We start from the raw sequence: 19,763 nt of genomic DNA on the forward strand, positions 1-19,763 counted from the left end.
CCTACCCTCATCACCTGGGGGCGGCCCGTCAAAATCCAGGTCCCAGTTGCACAGGGTGGGGTCGAGACTCAGGGTCTCAAGCTTAATGAAGAGTAGAACTGCTTGGCCATAATGACCATTGTTATGTTTGGAGGAAAAGGGGTAGGCTTGCAAGCCGAAGAACACCATCCCAACCGTGAAGCACGGGGGTGGCAGCATCATGTTGTGGGGGTGCTTTGCTGCAGGAGGGACTGGTCCACTTCACAAAATAGATGGCATCATGAGGTAGGAAAATTGTGGATATATTGAATTAACATCTCAAGACTTCAGTCATGAAGTTAAAGCTTGGTCGCAAATGGGTCTTCCAAATGGACAATGACCCCAGGCATACTTCCAAAGTTGTCAAAATGGCTTAAGGACAACAAAGTCAAGGTATTGGAGTGGCCATCACAAAGCCCTGACCTCAATCCTATAGACAATTTGTGGGCAGAACTGAAAAAGCGTGTGAGCAAGGAGGCCTACAACCCTGGCTCAGTTACACCAGCTCTGTCAGGAGGAATGGGCCAAAATTCACCCAACTTATTGTGGGAAGCTTGTGGAAGGCTACCCGAAATGTTTGACCCAAGTTAAACAATGTTAAGGCAATGCTACCAAATACTAACTGAGTGTATGTAAACTTCTGACCCACTGGGAATGTGATGAAAGAAGTAAAAGCTGAAATTAATAATTCGCCTTACTATTTTTCTGACATTTCACATTTTTTAACTGAAGTGGTGATCCTAATGGACCTAAAATAGGGAATTTTTACTAGGATTAAGTGTCAGGATTTGTAAAACTGAGTTCAAATGTATTTGGCTAAGGTGTATGTTGACTTCCGACTTCAATTGTACATGCATGCATGCATGCATATAATACAGTACATTTGAAATTATTCAGACCCCTTGACTTTTTCCACATTATGTTACAGCCTTATTTTAAAATGGATGAAATCGTTTCCCCCCCTCAAAGATCTACACTTGCTCCCCCATAATGACAAAGTAAAAAACATGTTTTACTAATGTACCAAAAAAATTACAAACGTTTTTAGACCCATTGCTCAGGACTTTGTTGAAGCACCTTTTGGCAGGGTTTACTGCCTCGAGTTTTCTTGGGAATGGCGCTACAAGCTTGGCACACCTGTATTTGGGTAGTTTCTCCCAATCCTCTCGAGCTCTTTTAGATTGGATGGCGAGAGTTGCTGCATATCTATTTTCAGGTCTCTCCAGAGATGTTCGATTGGGTTCAAGCCCGCGCTCTGTCTGGGCCGCTCAAGGACATTCAGAGACTTGTCCCGAAGCAAATCCTGTGTTTTCTTGGCTGTGTGCTTAGGGTCGTTGGTTGGCCTGGTGGAAGGACAACCAGTCTGAGGTCCTGGTTTTCATCAAGGATCTCTCTGTACTTTGCTCCATTCGTCTTTCTCTCGATCCTGATTAGTCTCCCAGTCCTTGCTACTGAAAATGCCCCACAGCATGATGCTGCCACCATGCTTCATCTTAGGGATGCTGCCAGGTTTCCTCCATATGTGACGCTTGGCATTCAGACCAAAGAGTTCAATCTTGGTTTTATCAGACCAGAGAATATTGTTTCTCATGGTCAGAGTCCTGTAGGTGCCTTTTGGCATTCTCCAAGCGGGCTGGTCCCGTGTGGATCAGTTGGTAGAGCATGGCGCTTGCAACGCCAGGGTTGTGGGTTCATTCCCCACGGGGGGACCAGGATGAATATGTATGAACTTTCCAATTTGTAAGTCGCTCTGGATAAGAGCGTCTGCTAAATGACTTAAATGTCAATGTAATGTGCCTTTTACTGAGTGGCTTCCGTCTAGCCACTCTACCATTAAAAGCCTGATTGGTGGAGTGCTGCAGAGATGGTTGTCCTTCTGGAAGGTTTTCCCATCTCCACAGAGGAACTCTGGAGCTCTGTCAGAATGACCATTGGGTTCTTGGTCACCTCCCTGGCCAAGGCCCTTCTCCCCCGATTGCTCAGTTTGGCCGGGCAACCAGCTCTAGGAAGTGTTTGTGGTTCCTAACTTTTCCATTTAAGAATGATGGAGGCCACTGTGTTCTTGGGGACCTTCAATGCTGCAGAAATGTTGTGGTACCCTTCCCCAGATCTGTGCCTCGACACCATCCTGCCTCTGAGCTCTAAGGACCATTCCTTCAACCTCATGGCTTGGTTTTTGCTATGACATGCACTGTCAACTGTGGGACCTCATTTCAACAGGTGTGTGCTTTTCCAAATCATGTCCAATCAATTGAATTTACCGCAGGTGGACTCCAAGTTGTAGAAACATCTCAAGGATGATCAATGGGAACAGGATGCACCTGAGCTCAATTTCAAGTCTCATAGCAAAGGGTCTGTAGTTATGTAAATAAGTTATTTCTGTTTTTATTCTTTTTCAGATCTAAACCTATTTTCGCTTTGTCATTATGGGGTGTTGTGTGTAAATTGATGGGAAAATGTATTTAATCCATTTTAGATTTAGACTAACGGGGTCTGAGTACTTTTTTTAGACCGCGCTGTGTATTTATCAATGTCCAGGAATGACCCGAATCGAGTGTAACCAAACATTTAGGATTTGAACCGCCTTGTCCAGCCACCCTGGCAGGGACAGTCTATGAAGAAAAGGAGGTTCATATGATTGTGCACATCCTCAATTTGAGATTTCTGGTGCTGGGCTAATAAATCATGCTGATTTATAAAGGAATGAGTTGGGTAGTCTAATCATCATTGTGTACCATGCGGTGCTAGCCTGTCCCTCAGTGATTGACTGACTTGTGTTTTAGCTAGCCAAGTGTATGATAAGCAGAGCAGGCTTCCCTTCCCCAGCTTTTGTTCAGGCTTATCTGGTCTTCATGGCTGACATATATCTCTTTGAAAACAAACTGGGCGCTTGTTTTTCCCCAGCCGGCGAATGAGAATGGGGGAAGGATTCAAGGGTTCTGTCCCAAGTGATACGCTGTTCCCTATATAGTGCACTACTTTTAGAGCAGTGCCATATGGACCCTGGTCAAAAGTAGTGCACTACTGGGGAGTGGATAGGGTGCCATTTGGGGTGCACCTTGAAGGGAGTGTGTTTCCACTTCAGTGTTGGCTCAGTTTGAACTGAAGCTATGTACAGGTTCAGTCTGAATAGTTGCAAACAAATTTTGTTTCATATCTGACTTGAAGGTGGAAAATGATTTGATGTAATGGCACATGTTTGTTTAGGCTGTCTGTGGTTGACTTGTTGCAGATCAGTGGTGTATTTTTAGATTTATTGAATAGTGTTGGAAATGAGGCATAAGATAATGGAAACTAAGGTGGTTAAACCACAAACACAACATTGTAAACCTTGTATAGGCATTTGGTTGTTTTGTCTGTTTTTATTAAGACGTGCCTTGTTTGGCTTGCTTTACATAAGCCATTCATTCACATTCAGAGGGACAACTTTGTGGAAAGATGTTTTTGTGAATATTTGTCCATATGTTTCTTGTATATGACAGATGGCAACAAGTTAAATCTCAGCCAGGAAGTGTTGGATTTTGATTCGGCCCTGGGCTTATTGACTTATGCAGTTCTGCAGATCATTGTTCCTGGGTGGCCAGGGTGATTAACCCATGGCTAATTGAATTTTCATTATATCGGCATAAGATTACCCCCCCCGTTTTTTCATTCAAATGTTTTAAATTATTTTATCATATAAGGAAATGGCAGTTAGAAGTGTTTTAAAAAATCCTGGGGAGAACCCTGCACCACACACACACACAAACACAGCCATGTTCCATTTAAGTGCTTTCTATGTGCGAGGTGGTCTGGAACTGAGCTGTGTAATCAACTGTACATGTGTCTGTTTCCCTGCAGTGTGGTGGATGGGACCCTGAGTTGTGAGGTCATCAGATCGTGGCCCGCAGGGGGTTGTGGGAGAGGCACGTCCGTCACCACACTGGACTGGAGGGAGGAGCTGAATGCATGAGATGTGAATCTACAAGTTACTGCAAAGCTACCGCCTCCTCTCACAGCGAACATAGGACACCACCACCCAACCTGCTGCTGTCAGCCTGGAGGTAAGAGACAAGATAAACACACATTGGAAGTAAGCTTCTCCTATCTCGATGAGTCCCCCCTCACTCACAAATCACCACTCCACCTACCTACTTGCATACCTCAGAGGTGAGTTAATGGGACAGCACACTCAAATTCTAAAATGACTGACTTGGTTCCTATGTTAAAAGCAGCTTATGGACAAGACTAGAATCCATGCTTTGTTTGGGTTGGTTTACCTAGTCACTACTGCTAACATTAGCATTGAACTAGGCTTACCTCTTCAGCATGGCATTATTATTAGCGCCACCCATATTGAGCTCGTTCAGGAGGGTGCAAGGTCAGGGTTTTGGATAGAAATACATAATGTAGAATCAATAGGCCTATGTGTGGGGAGGCAGGTAGCCTAGTGGTTAGAGCGTTGGACTAGTTACCGAAAGGTTGCAAGATCGAATCCCCGAGTTGACAAGGTAAAAATCTGTCGTTCTGCCCCTGAACAAGGCCGTTAACCCACTGTTCCTAGGCCGTCATTGAAAATAAGAATTTGTTCTTAACTGACTTGCCTAGTTAAATAAAGGTAAAAATGTAGAATATGGGATTGTCAGCTCTACTCATAACGTTTCTATTTGCAACCAAAGTTGTGAATGTTTTACTTGACCGAATAACACCTGTTGTACTGCTCTGTGGGACAGTGCCTGCCTGCCAGCCAGGTGAATGATGGTTTAAGTAGTGGGATTATTTAGTATGACTTTCCCATAACGATGACGCAAAAAACACATGAGTATATTATCCCCCCCTGCTTACCTCGTGTCTGTAAATGAAGGCCCATTTGTTTATGCCAAACTACAGACGTGTGGAGGCTTGTGCCGTGCTTCAGGCTGCCCCAGATGCTGTGTAGCCCCACTAACCAGACCTGCGTTTAAATACTTTCTTCCAGAAATTTCATAATTCATCATCTGTGCTTGATTGAGTTTGCCTGGCTTAATGTACAAATGGAATAGTCCCCAAACTGCAAGCCCCGCCCATTTTTGTGCTCCGGGCCGTCTAGAGCAAACAAGTATTTAATGGATTTCAAATAGCATTTGAACCCAGGTGTGGGCTCCAGTAGCTCCCTGCCTCGCCTCAGGAAGAACATGATGTGATGTTGCACATAATTGCAGCATGCAGGCGAACCCTCAGACTGATTCCTCGTGTGTTTCCCAAATGACACCCTATTCCCTATAGAGTGCTTTGGCACTACATAAGGAATAGGGTGCCATTTAGAACACGGCCCCTCGTGTGACTTCATTCCTTGACTTTTGAAGTTGGATCAGTTCCCTGGCAACCTCCTATGGCGAAGAAGTCATGGACTCTTGGAGGGAGGGGAATAGAGGAGAAAAGAATGAGGTCGTTACGTTGAAGCTGCTCTCTCTAGCAGAGTTCAGGCGTGAGCTCACCTCATCAGAGCCCATGACTACCCCTCCAGTCCACCTAGGGCCAGCTCTGTTGTGCCTTTCACTTCAGACAGTTTTTCAAATTTTTTATTTTTACATAATGCTAAGTTGTACTTTTCCCTGAAATTGCCATTAGCACTGATGTGTGTTTTGGCACTGGCACCAGGCATTGAGGAAAGTATGACTTGCAGGAGTGTAGAGTTTGTGTAATAGGCTCATCCCAAATGTCACTCTATTCCCTATATAGTGCACTTCTTTTGACCAGTACCCTATATAGTCTATAGGGTGGCATTTGAGACGCAGTCTCAGTGTGGGGTCTGAGCACTGCTGGGAAGGGGAAATAGTCTGTTGGCCAGGTTGTGTAATAATGAGTAACAGTCAAACTTGGCAAGCCAGACCAAGGGGCTGTTTAGGAGGGTGCAACCACAATATTGCAGAACATTCACATATAAATGTATTTTATAGAACAAAAATGTGGACTAGAGTAGTTGCAGCATCTATATTCATTTACTTTTCTTTCTGCAACATTTCTTAAGTTTCACCTCACTGATTATAATACAACCCCATTGTGTGTATCTCTGAAGAAAATGGCTGATGCTAGTGACAAGTGTAGCAAGTCGCTGTCTGAGCTTCAATGACCTTTTGGTAAGTCAGCTAATGGCTAACTGATATGAATCAGTTAGTGCAAGAACCATGCCTGCCATGATTGTCCATGAATAATTTGTTTTTCAAAATTGCATGTCTTTGTTGTTGCTTAAAGTGCTTTGAGATTGTAAAAAAAAAAAGTGGTATAAAAGTGTAATGCATTATAATTGTTATTACAGGTGTAGTTGTTGCCACGGCTATATAATGTGAGCCCACTCAGTTGTTGATGTTGGTGCCACACTTTCCCCTCTTCAGTCAACACGTGCACACACACACTAGAGCAGTGAATAGACTGGGACTGGTGGTGGAGAGGAGCGTGACTGGGGCTACTGCAGGCCTTTCAAGGACACACAGCGCGCTGTAATTCTCCCTCCCTTGGCACACCGCTTTACATGCTCTCCAGCTAGCCAATTACTAGATGAAGCCACCCCACCCCTAGAGAGCAGCATGTGTGTCCCAAATGGGTCCTGGCCAACAACAAAAAAAGTGCACTTTACTTCCCGAAGGCACTGTATATATTCAGACCCCTTGACTTTTTCCACATTGTTAGGTTATAGACTTTTTTTCTTCATCAATCTACACAAAATAACCCATAATGACAAAGCAAAAACAGTTAAAAAATGTAAATTAAAAATAAAATCACATTTACATAAGTATTCAGACCCTTTACTCAGTTTACAGCCTTTTGTCTTGGGTATGACGCTGCAAGCTTGGCACGCCTGTATTTTGGGAGGAGTTCCCCATTCTTCTCTGCAGATCCTCTCAAGCTCTGTCAGGTTGGATGGGGAGTGTTGTTGCACAGCTATTTTCAGGTCTCTCCAGAGATGTTCGATCAGGGTCAAGTCCGGGCTCTGGCTGGGCCACTCAAGGACATTCAGAGACTTGTCCCGATGCCACTCCTGCATTGACTTGGCTGTATGCTTAGGGTCGTTGTTCTGTTGGAAGGTGAACCTTTGCCCCAATCTGAGGTCCTGAGCGCTCTGGAGCAGGTTTTCATCAAGGATCTCTCTCTACTTTGCTCCGTTCATTTTTCCCTTGATCCTGACTAAGTCTCCCAGTCCCCACAGCATGATGCCACCACCATGCTTCACCGTAGGGATAGTGCCAGGTTTCCTCTGACATTTGGCATTCAGGCCAAAGAGTTCAATCTTGGTTTCATTAGACCAGAGAATGTTTATCATGGTCTGTGAGTCTTTAGGTGCCTTTTGGCATACTTCAAGCGGGCTGTCATGTGCCTTTTTTACTGAGAAGTGGCTTCCCTCTGGCCACATAAAGGCCTGATTGGTAGAGTTCTGCAGAGATAGTTGACCTTCTGGAATGTTCTCCCATCTCCACAGAGGAACTCTGGAGCTCTGTCAGCATGACCATCGGGTTCTTGGTCACCTCCCTGACCAAGGCCCTTCTTCCCCGATTGCTCAGTTTGTCCGGCGGCCAGCTCTAGGAAGTCTTGGTGGTTCATAACTTCCTCCATTTTAAGAATGATGGATGTCATTGTGTTCTTGGGGACCTTCAATGCTGCAGAACATTTTTGGTACACTTTTCCAGATCTGTGCCTCGACACAATCCTGTCTCGAAGCTCTACGGACAATTCCATCGACCTCATGGCTTGTTTTTTTTCTCTGACATGCACTGTCAACTGTGGAACCTTTTTATATAGACAGGTGTGGGCCTTTTTTTAGGAGTGGTTTCTTTGCAGCATTTCGACCATGAAGACCTGATTCGGTCTCCTCTGCTGCAGAGTATAAGTTCATTAGTTACCAGCCTCCGAAGACACATCTCAACATCAACTGTTCAGACGAAACTGTGTGAATCAGGCCTTCATGGTCAAATTGCTGCAAAAAAACAATGGTATGGGGGTGCTTTGCTGGTGACACTGATTTATTTAGAATTCAAGACACACTTAACTAGCATGGCTACCACAGCATTCTGCAGCGATACGCCATCCCACCTGGTTTGCGCTTAGTGGGATTATCATTTGTTTTTCACCTGACCTCAGCCCAATTGAGATGGTTTGGGATGAGTGGTACCCGCAGAGTGAAGGAAAAGCAGCCAACAAGTGCTCAGCATGTGTAGGGACTCCAAGACTGTTGGAAAAGCATTCCAGCTGGAACTGGTTGAGAGAAAGCCAAGCTGTCAAGGAAAAAGTAGATTTAGATTTTATTTAACACTATTTGGTTACTACATGATTCCATGTGTTATTTCATAGTTATGTCTTCACTATTATTCTACAATGTAGAAAATAGTAAAAATAAAGAAAAACAGTAAGTAGGTGTCCAGACTTTTGACTGGTTGTGTGTATTATATAGAAAAGCTATTCGAGATGCAGCCAGTGTCCTTGTCGCTCTCGAACCCATCCACCACCCCCTCCCCTGCATGCCATCCCTGATTTGGTCAGGTGACCTCAGGTGACCCCCCCCCCCCCCCCCCACGCCCCCCCCCCCCCCCCCCCCCCCGCCTCCACCCTACTGTCCCACATTTATCAAAGCTCCAGGGCTGCAGTGAAGAATGCCTTATTTGCCCTGCATTGAAGAATGACTTAGATGTACTGCCGTCTGTCCTGTCCCACTGCGGCTACTTGAAGTCCTGTGTGTCGTTGATGGAGAGTGTGTGTGTCAGGGGCTGGATCAGCTGACAGGACTTGTGTAAGGGCCCAGCTGTGTCTGGACTTAGGCTATGTTCCCATTATGTCAGAGCAGAGGGAGGGAGACTGGGGGAATAGCAGCGGGAGGCTGGGCTGGGGGAACAATGGCGGGAGGGTGGCTGGGCTGGGACAACAGCAACCCTTGTTTTTGCCATAATCAGATTGAATGTGTCCCAAATTGCACCCTATTCCCTATTTAATGCAGTTCTTTTGACCAATGTCTAGGGATCTGGTAGTGCACGATGTCTAAGGAAGTCGTGAGGTTTTGCTCGCCTGAGGTAGAGTATCTCATGATAAGCTGTAAACCACACTATCTACCTAGGGAGTTCATCTGTATTTTTTGTAGCCTTCTACATACCACCAGAGACCGATGCTGGCACTAAGCCCGCACTCAATGAGGTATATTCCGCCATAAGCGAACAGGAAAACGCTCAACCAGAGGCGGCGCTTCTAGTTGCCGTGGACTTTAATGCAGGGAAACTTAAATCAGTTTGACCTACTTTCTATCAACATGTTAAATGTGCAACCAAAGGGGGAAAAAACTCTAGACCACCTTTACTCCACACACAGAGATGCGTACAAAGCTCTCCCTCACCCTCCATTTGGCAAATCTGGCCATAATTCTATCCTCCTGATTCCTGCTTACATGCCCAATTATTTTCTTCTTTTTTTCTTTTTCTTTTCTGGGGGGGTGCATGCCCAAATTAAAGCAGGAAGCACCAGTGACTGTTAATAAAAAGTGGTCAGATGAAACAGGTGCAAAGCTACAGGACAGTTTTTTGCTTTTACAGACTGGAATATGTTCCGGGATTCTTCCGATGGCATTGAGGAATACACCACATCAGTCGCTGGCTTCATCAATAAGTGCATCGATGACATTGTCCCCACAGTGACTGTACGTACATGCCATGGATTACAGGCAACATCCTCACTGAGCTAAAGGCTAGAGCTGCCACTTTCAAGGAGCGGGACTCTAACCCGGAAGCTTATCAGAAATTCCGCTATGCCCTCTGACGAACCATCAAATAGGCAAAGCATCAGTACAGGACTAAGGTCAAATCGTACAACACCGGCTCCAACGCTTGTCGGATGTGGCAGGGCTTGCAAACTATTAGACTACAAAGGGAAGCACAGCCAAGAGCTGACCAGTGACATAAGCCTACCAGACGAGCTAAATTACTTCTATGCTTGCTTCGAGGCCAGTAACACTGAAACATGCATGAGAGCATCAGGTGTCCCAGACGTCTGTGATCAAGCTCTCTGCAGCCGATGTGAGTAAGACCTTTTTTAAACAGGTCAATATTCACAAGGCCGCAGGGCCAGACGGGTTAGCAGGATGTGTGTACTCCGAGCATGCGCTGACCAACTGGCAAGTGTCTTCACTGACAACCTGTCCGTGACCGAGTCTGTAATACCAACATGTTTCAAGCAGACCACCATAGTCCCTGTGTCCAAGAACACAAAGGTAACCTGCCTAAATGACTACCGACACGTAGCACTCACATCTAGCTATGAAGTGCTTTGAAAGGCTTGTCATGGCTCACATCAACACTATTATCCCAAAAACCCTAGACCTACTCCAATTTGCATACCTCCCCGACAGATCCACAAATGATGCACGCAGATTCTCAACACGGGGGCCCCAGGGGTGCGTGCAGGGGTGCGTGCTCAGTCCCCCTCCTGTACTCCCTGTTCACTCATGACTGCACAGCCAGGCATGACTCCAACACCATTTTAAGTTTGCCGATGACACAACAGTGGTAGGCCTGAACACCGACAACGATGAGACAGCCTATAGGGAGGAGGTCAGAGACCTGACCGTGTGGTGCAAAGACAACAACCTCTCCCTCAACGTGATTAAGACAAAGGAGATGATTGTGGACTACATGAAAAAGAGGACTGAGCACGTCCCCATTCTCATTGACGGGGCTGTAGTGGAGCAGGTTGAGAGCTTCAAGTTCCTTGGCGTCAACATCGCCAACCAACTAACATGGTCCAAGCACCCCAAGACAGTCGTGAAGAGGGCACGGCAAAACCAATTCCCCCTCAGGAGACTGAAAAGATTTGGCATGGGTCCTCAGATCCTCAAAAGGTTCTACAGCTGCACCATCGAGAGCATCCTGACGGGTTGCATCACTGCCTGGTATGGCAACTGCTCAGCCTCCGACCGCTAGACACTACAAAGGGTATTGCGTGCGGTCCAGTACATCACTGTGCCAAGCTTCCTGCCATTCAGGATGTCTATACCAGGCAGTGTCAGGAAGGCCCAAATAATTGTCAGACTCCAGCCAACCTTGTCATAGACTGTTCTCTCTGCTACCGCACCACGGCAAGTGGTACCGGAGCACCAAGTCTAGGTTCAGGAGGCTTCTAAACATCTACCCCCAAGTCATTAGACTCCTGAAGATTTAATCAAAGGGGCTACCCCAGACTATTTGCGTTGCCCCCCACTTTTATGCAGCTGCTACTCTTTTATCTATGCCTAGTCACTAACTCTACCTAAATGTACATATTACCTCGACTAACCGCTGCGACTGCCCATTGACTCTACTGGTACCACCTGTATATATCCTCGCTATTGTTATTTTACTGCTGCTCTTTAATTATTTGTTTTATTTCTTACTTGAAGGTATTTTTCTTAACTGCACTGTTAGTTAAGCATTTCACTAAGGTCTACACCTGTTGTATTTGGCGAGTGTGACATATATTTATTTATTTATTTATTTGATGTAGGGAATATGGTGCCTTTTGGGAAGCAGACTGTTTATGCAGTGTGAACAAATGGGATCACTTGGGTTTGAGCCACTCCATCCAAGGCAAGGATCGAGTGCTGCCTCTCCCTGCCTGCCTGATCAATAGGATGAAAGCGATCTCATAGATAAGCACCAAAAGTACCTAGTGCACAATCGACACAAAACCCTACTCCAGTGTAAAGTAAGCTATGTAGTTTAAGGCAAGCTCAGCGCTTTTCCACTGTTAGTGTTTTCGCAAGGACGGTTTTGCCAGAGGAATATACACTGAGTGTACAAAACATTGTGTGCCATGCAGAGGGTGAATGGGCAATTCAAAGTATTTCAGTGCCTTTTGAACAGGGTATGGTGGTAGGTGCCAGATGCACTGGGTTGAGTGGCAAGAACTGCAACGCAGCTGGGTTTTTCACGCTCAATAGTTTCCCATGTGTATCATGAATGGTTCACCACCCAAATGACATCCAGCCAACTTGACACAACTGTGGGAAGCATTGGAGTCAACGTGGGCCAGTATCCCTGTGGAAGGCTTTCAACACCTTGTAGAGTCCACGCCCCGACGAATTGAGGCTGTTCTGAGGGCAAAAGGGGGCGCAACTCAATATTAGGAAGGTGTTTCTAATGTTTTGTACACTTGGTGTATGTTGGCTGGTACAGGCAGGGCGAATCTTCCCCTTCTGGCCTTATGCCTCCATGCCAAGTGCAGAAACCTGTTCTTCAGTTTCTATTTCAGGGGTTCCCTGAGACATTTGAGTTTATGAATATTGCGAACATAATAATACAATAATACAATACCATGTAATATTATTAATCTACAACGTATGTTCTTAACCATTTGTAACATGGGCCTGGGAGGCTCACAGGGATATTGGTATCGACAGTTCTCTACCAATTATCACATTTTCAACACAATACCTCTTGTATTACAATTTGTTTTAGTGGGATTTAGCTTAAACTACAAAATGTTCTTTCTGATACCAAATGTGTGTTACTACTATTAGCACGAACGAATGGTGGTCTCATAAGTTTAATGCAATGGCAGTAGGCCTAATGCATTTTAATGAAGTGGAAATGTTTGTAAGGGTACTTGGCGTGCATGGGGAATGGTGAACAGTGGTTCAACGTGACTAGAGACCTCACACTGTCACAATGTTCAATAAGCCTAAATACCCAATGAATAAATGTTTAAGAAAAACGTCATTGTTCAATAAATGTTCAAGAGGAGAAAAAAGGGTGGTTGCGGATGGGTTATTAGCAACTGGGTGCGGGTGAACAAACAGCTGACCAGCGCGTCATTAGTCCCCTCCCGGGTCCAAGAATTTGGGAACCCCTGCTCTGTGTTGCAATAAGTACCCTATACCCTACATATTGTGCCATTTGGAATGCACCTCTTGTTCTTCTTCTGTAGCTGACCTGAGGCCCAGTGGTCCGAGCATAGAGGGTTCTAGTTCTGGCTGTCGCACTCCCAACAGCGTTTGTTGATAATATATTTGCTGCGTTGGCAAAATATTCAGGACGTGTCAGATAGAAATAGAATAACTAGAGCTGACTTCATTTGCTATTCTGCCTTCTATGAATGTTCTCTAACCTTGCATCCTCCTGAAACAGGCCCCTGTTTAGGCTGTCATATCACATGCACCACAATAAAGCATGGACTCCTTTCTTCTGTTCCAGGGCTGCAGCCATGCACCTCAAGCCATACCCCAAACTGCAGGAGAAAGAGTTCCACCTGGAGTCCAGTCAGGACAGCCAGAGAGGCCTTCACCATATGAGCCAGCAGGGGGCCCTGTCTCTGAGAACAGAGTGGGGGGTCCGTCCAGCCCTGGTGGGCTCGTCTAGCAGCGGGCTCGGCCCGGGCACGGCCCGGTCCCCCCTTAGTGTCATATCCACCAACACCCTGTGCTGCAGTGACAACAGTAATAGTACCCACGGCAACAGTGATAGTGTGCTGCAGACCTCAAGGCTGAGTGTGTCTGGGGGAAATGTATTCCACAGTAGTACAACCTGGGCTCGGAGGAAAACCTCCTACACCACCACCTCGTCCCTGCTGCTCCTCCCCACCTCTACAGGCTCGGGGGGATCTGAGAACCAGGAGGCCTCCCTTGGCGTCTCCTACCAGGGGGAGGACGGAGATGGACCGCTGGACATCTGGGCTGTCATCAAGCCCGGCAACACTAAGGAGAAAATCGCCATCTTCGCCTCGCCCCAGTGCCGCGGCGGCCTCGTGAATGGTGACTGTGGAGGAGAGCCGGTCAGGGAGGCGCGTGAGGGAGACTTGGTGAGCAGCATCTCAGTGAGGCCGGTGTCTGTGAAGATGAAAAGCTGTTGGGAGGACGAGGGTGGCTCTGTGGCCAAGCGCAGGAGGAGGTCAGGGCATCGGGGCCACCACCAGGACAGAGACAGACAGTCACCCAGAGCCCTAGAGAGACAGAGCCCACTGAGTCTCAACAAGAACAGCCCTGAAGAGGTGACCCTTGGCGAGAGCCCTAGAGTGCCTGAGTGTGGGGTTGTAGGGGTGGGTGGGGAGCAGGTATGTAGGGTAGAGGGCGAGGAGGGGAGTGAGACTGGGACGGGCAAGGCTCTCTCTGTGGTGGAGTTGGTAGCCGCCTTGGAGCAGAGAGCCAGCGACAAGCAAGGGGACTCTAAGCCTGTCTCTCTGCGGAGCTCCACTAGCATTACCTTATCCAGGGGGCTGTCGCTGACCCAAGAGCCCCAGCAGCCCAAAGACCCAGACCAGAGCCCCCAGGGGACCGATGAGGAGGCAGAGTGTGTAAAGGTGTCGGACATGGTGGCCAAGCTGGAGTCAGAGTGCCTGAAGCGCCGGAGTGTTCCAAGGGAAGGGTCCGGAACTGGGGGAGAGCTGTCCCGCAACAACAGCCTGCGGAGGAGGGTGGGCCGGGTGTTACTGGCAGGAGCAGACGCCTGCTCCATCTCAGACCAGCCACCTCCGTCTCCCACCGGGCCCCAGCACGGACTAGAGGAGACCACCGGGGTGCAGCACCTCCACGCTAGTCCCTCTGAGGGCCGTCCCTCTGTTAGCACCATCCACACGGTCAAACTAGTTCCCAGCAGCTGCCATGAAGCTTCCCGTTCCTCTGACCCAGCTTCTCCGTCTCACAGTGTGGACTCTGGGTGTGGAGCCTCCGTCCACGCTGTCAGAGAGCCAGAGGAGATGTGTGAGTCCCAGGGACAGCAGGAGGGGAGCAGGGTCATTGAGGCTGGGCAGGATCTGTACTTCCAGCTCCAGTCAGAGCGGGCCAGCAGCAGTCTACAGAGTGAGGAGCCCCTCCCAGGCATGCTGTTCTTCTCACACCCTCTGCCCTCACAGCCGGCGCTAGAACAACACACACTCCTACACCCAGACAGTACTCGCACCCAGGACACTGAGTCCAGCCCTCAACTCACCAGAGACTTAGCGGAACCCTCCAAGACTCAGCCCTGCGACCCTGCTATCACCTCCCTCCTCCCTGAAACCATATCGCACAGTGAGAACTGGGCCAAAGAGGAGGAGGATGAGAGGGAGAAGGTGGTGAGTGAGGGAGAGGGGAGTGCTTTTAGCCAGTGCGAGACCGTGCCTTTCCCCCTGCGCCGCCTGGTGTCTCACGAGTTCCTGGAGATGCGCTTTAAGATCCAGCTGCTCCTGGAACCCCAGCAGTACATGGCCTTCCTGCCCCACCACATCATCATCAAGATCTTCTGCCTGCTGCCCACAGAGAACTTGGCAGCGCTTAAGTGCACCTGCCACTACTTCAAGTTCCTCATTGAGAGCTACGGCGTTCGACCCGCAGACTCCCGCTGGGTGTGCGACCCCCGCTACAAAGACGATCCCTGCAAGCAGTGTAAAAAACGGTATGGGCGCGGGGATGTGTCCCTCTGCCGCTGGCACCACAAGCCCTACTGCCAGGCGCTGCCCTACGGCCCCGGGTACTGGATGTGTTGCCATGGCTCCCACAAAGACACGCCCGGCTGCAACGTCGGTCTCCATGACAACCGCTGGGTGCCCGCCTTCCATAGTATCAACATGCCAATCTATAAGAAACCCAGGGCGGTCACTGAGGAGTAGTGGGATAGACAATGGGAGAAAAAGTGACGTGACTTCTGTGTGCTTTATTTTGCCAATGAGGGCTTTGTGTGCGTGTCTGTGTTGCCGTATGCGCATGTGCATTTATTTGTGGGGAGTGTCTGACCAGGTTGCTGGTACTGATGAGGAATCACTGGATCTCTTCCTTTACCCCTAACCACTGACCTCTAACCCCCCCTCACGTCCTCTGAGATGGGCAGCACTTTAAGCCTGGTCATAATTCTCAATCTTCGACGGATTCTGACAGGGTATTCTATTTACTTCAATGTGTTGGGTTAAAACATCTGCTTCTGACCAGAGTGTGTTGAAGAGAGGAGCTTTGTTTCAGATTTCTCTTCAGTGTTGATGCTTAATGTGTCTCCTTGCCCACAGCCATGTCTCCTTGCTTATGCATTAACCAATACGTTGGGATAGCTATTTTAGTCAAGGTAAGCCTATCAACGTTATGCAGTATACCCCACCCACAAGTGTGATTTACAAAGTGTTAATGTGGTGTTATCTAAGTGGATACATACATTGCTGCAGGTCCCCGGTTTATGCAAAATGTGAATCGACCCCATCCATATCCTGTCCCAAATGGCACCCTATTCCCTATGTAGTGTACTACTTTTGACCAGGGCCCATAGGGTGCCGTTTGGGATGTGGAGTTTATATCCCAACTCAACTGTATCAGTCTCCGGGTCAGAGGGGGAAAGGGTTTTGTCTGTATCTGGTTTGATTGGAGTAAGTTTGTTCTGAGCCCGGTTGTGGTTACATTGTACGTAGTGCTACAGAGTCCTGTATCAAAAACAAAGTGAAGATTGGCAAGCAGCACGAGTATCTATGACTTGAATGCATTTATCTTCAGTTTGGTAAAAAAAAGTTTATTTTGACCCCGTCATGTATATATTTATGAATTATTATTATTGGGTGTTTTACAATGGGTCCCAGATGTATAACCCATATGCTTATCGGCCGCTCTTGGTGCATTATTCTCAACAATTTTTAATGTGCGTCTGAAATGGCACAGTATTCCCTATATAGTACACTACTTTTGACCAGAGCAATAGGGCTGGTCAAAAGCAGTGCACTATAAATGGAATAGAGTGCCATTTTGGACAAGTGCTCATCCCTCCTTTTTATGATGCTGATAGTTCTTGAAGGGAAACATTTCTGGAGAAGTTCCCCTGTGTCTTTTCTTTACAATGATGAACTGGACATGATCTAAGGAAAATAATCAGGGTTGATTGCAAAGGGGGAGAAAAATGGTCTCTAAAAATAGTTTGCCTCCAGATATTTTTGAAAACAGTTTGTTGTATAATATTCCAGCTGTACTCTGTCTGCAAAGGCATTTTACGTCAATAAAGTGCATTCATTCTGAGGTTAACTGTCATAACCCACCTTTCCTTCTCGTGGTGTCTTTAAACTGAAAGGAAGTGTAAAGGTTACAACACAAAATGGAATATTGTTCTTTACTGAATATTCAGGGTTAGACTAAATGTATATTAAGGGTCTCCAGCCTTAATTGTCACCCATTTCTATTATTTATCACTTCTTGTTGTCGTTGACATACGTCAATGTTGTTCACAACTTAAGGTCTATACTGTAGAGCTGGTGGGCTTGCCTTTCATTGGGCCGAGGGGTATTGTTTGGGTCCAGGTGTGTTGGGGAAAGAGCACAGACACGCACAACCGATTTATAAAAGCTAAATAAATATGTATTCCTTGCTGTGTGAGAAATTACTTCCTAGAAGTTGATATTAATCATCTCAAACATTTGAGGGAAATTTCCCCCTTTGTCAACTTGATCATTTAATACCAAAATGGCAGTCCTCCGACAAAGGGTCTGGATTGTCCACTTGAAAAGGCAGAGTGAGATGAGTAGGCAATGTATCAATTGGTGCTAATATGAAGACTAGCATGGAATTGTCTGTCATGTCAGTGCCTCCTGAAATGGTGTGTTCACATTTACATGCTCTTTCGTTTCTTTCTTCATTCGGTGACCTTTTGAATTCACAACAGACAGTAGGGAATGAATAAGACTTGGCAATAAAATGCATGAAAAGATCCTGTGGGTTGCCAGTGGTTTTGATTTGAGCATTGAGGATCACCTTCTATTTCCCAACTTGATAAATTTGCTACTAGCTAGAGATCTCTATTTTAACCCTCAGTCCCAATACCCCAGCAAAAATCTGCTTTTCATTTGTCTGCATGTCAAGCCCTTGTATTTAGCCTCACAATTAAGTGTTATACAATTTTATTTCAGCACAACCTCCTACAAGGAGACCGCAACAATTTGACAAAGTTACATTCATGAGTTTTATTGACGTGGAATTATATGAATGCCGTAACTACAGAAGTTGTTCTCTGGGAAATGAATATCCAACTAGTCAGTGACAACTGCTTATTAAGGTATTATAGACTACAGTACATTCAAAAGGTACAGTATTGACTTATTCATTTTGCTACGTTACAGCCTTAAGTGGGGCGGCAGGGTAGCCTAGTGGTTAGAGCGTTGGACTAGTAACCGGAAGGTTGCAAGTTCAAATCCCCGAGCTGACAAGGTACAAATCTGTCGTTCTGCCCCTGAACAGGCAGTTAACCCACTGTTCCTAGGCCGTCATTGAAAATAAGAATTTGTTCTTAACTGACTTGCCTAGTTAAATAAAGGTAAAAAAATAAAAAAATACAAATAAAAAAGTGCTAAAAAAAATCCCCCTCATCAATTTACACACAATATCCCATAATGACAAAGCGAACAGGTTTTTAGAAAGAAAATACCTTATTTAGTATTCAGACCCTTTGCTATGAGACTCAATTGAGCTCTGATGCTTCATCCCCCTTTCCTGTTTCCATTGATCATCTTTGAGATCTTTCTACAACTTGATTGGAGTCCACCTGTGGTAAATTCAATTGATTGGGCATGCTTTGGAAAGGCACACACCTGTTTTATTTATAAGCTCTGACGGAGCTCCTCTGTGCAGATGGGAGAACCTTCCAGAAGGACAACGATCTCTGCAGCATGCCACTATACCATAAAGGCCTGATTGGTGACGTGCTGCAGTCTCTCAATGTCCTTGTGTGGCCCAGCCAGTCCCCAGGCTTGAACCCGATTGAACATCTCTGGAGAGACCTGAAAATAGCTGTGCAGCGACACTCCCCATCCAACCTGACAGAGCTTGAGAGGATCTGCGGAGAAGAATGGGAGAAACTCCCTAAATACAGGTGTGCCAAGCTTGTAGTGTCATACCCAAGAAGACTTGAGGCTGTAATCTCTAACAAAGGTGCATCAACAAAGTACTGCATTCGGAAAGTATTCAGACACCTTGACTTATAGTTATGACTCATTCTGTGGTACTCTATGGGCTAGGCTTGAATTTCCCTGCCAATTATATTTGAAAATATGTAGGTATATGATCACACTGGTAAGAGATCATTTGTTGTATTACTTGTGAGGCACAGCTGAGTGAGTATAATAATAAAAAGTATTACTAGACTAATGGTCTGCATCTGATGGTCAGTCTGAGGGCAGGGAGGGTGGGAGCAGCGGTGAGGCTGCCTCATCCGACTCAACATCCCTCCACTGAGAAAAGGGGACACAGTCTTCCAGCTGATGGCAAAACTCAAGTCTCACTGCATTATTTCTGCCTCATGCACCAATTCATGTTCTTACTCCTATGAGTTAAATATTCCTTAATATTAAAAAGACAAGTTGCAAGTAACAAGCTTATCGGAACACGTTGCTATACTCATTCATTGCAGCTGCAGTGCTGGTTGAAACGTGACTGGAAGTTGGGAGAATGTGCATTTTATGGCTCATAAAAGTGTTGACAGTAATGAATAACAAACTTACTCATCAAAAGTAAGCAGCTCTTTGCTGTATTCCTTGAGTCTCTAGTCATGGTTTTAAAGTTTAGAAATCTCAACTTTTCTGTGAGTTTGAGGTTTCTTTTTACAGTCTATGGCGCGACGAAACTGTGCAGACAGTGATCTGAGCTATGTGATTGGCCAGCGGTAGGCCTATAGAGATGGGCCCTCACTGGATCAAAATATGTTATGATGGACAAGGTCCTGCGCGTAGGAAGGACTGCCTGACACAATCTAACGCCAGAAGGGGTCAGGAGATGGTTGAGTACAGGCCGACCACACTGGACAACATAAGGTGCATAGAGGAAACTTTCACACTGTGCAGGACAACAA

The 19,763-nt window shown here is 46.4% G+C and overlaps 1 protein-coding gene across 2 annotated transcripts in view; it reads left to right on the forward strand.

Moving 5' to 3' along the window:
• fbxo34 (F-box protein 34) overlaps positions 1 to 17,630 on the forward strand; it is a 46,631-nt gene extending 29,001 nt beyond the window's left edge. For both annotated transcript variants that reach the window (XM_055863921.1, XM_055863922.1), the window contains exons 2-3: positions 3,859 to 4,061; positions 13,179 to 17,630. In XM_055863921.1, the coding sequence (XP_055719896.1) occupies positions 3,967 to 4,061; positions 13,179 to 15,567 (2,484 nt within the window). In that variant the 5' untranslated portion in view covers positions 3,859 to 3,966 and the 3' untranslated portion in view covers positions 15,568 to 17,630. The remainder of the gene's footprint in view (positions 1 to 3,858; positions 4,062 to 13,178) is intronic.
• The last annotated feature ends 2,133 nt before the right edge of the window (positions 17,631 to 19,763 follow it).

This window comes from Salvelinus fontinalis, chromosome 15, assembly GCF_029448725.1.
Source record: "Salvelinus fontinalis isolate EN_2023a chromosome 15, ASM2944872v1, whole genome shotgun sequence".
Classification (NCBI taxonomy): domain Eukaryota; kingdom Metazoa; phylum Chordata; class Actinopteri; order Salmoniformes; family Salmonidae; genus Salvelinus; species Salvelinus fontinalis.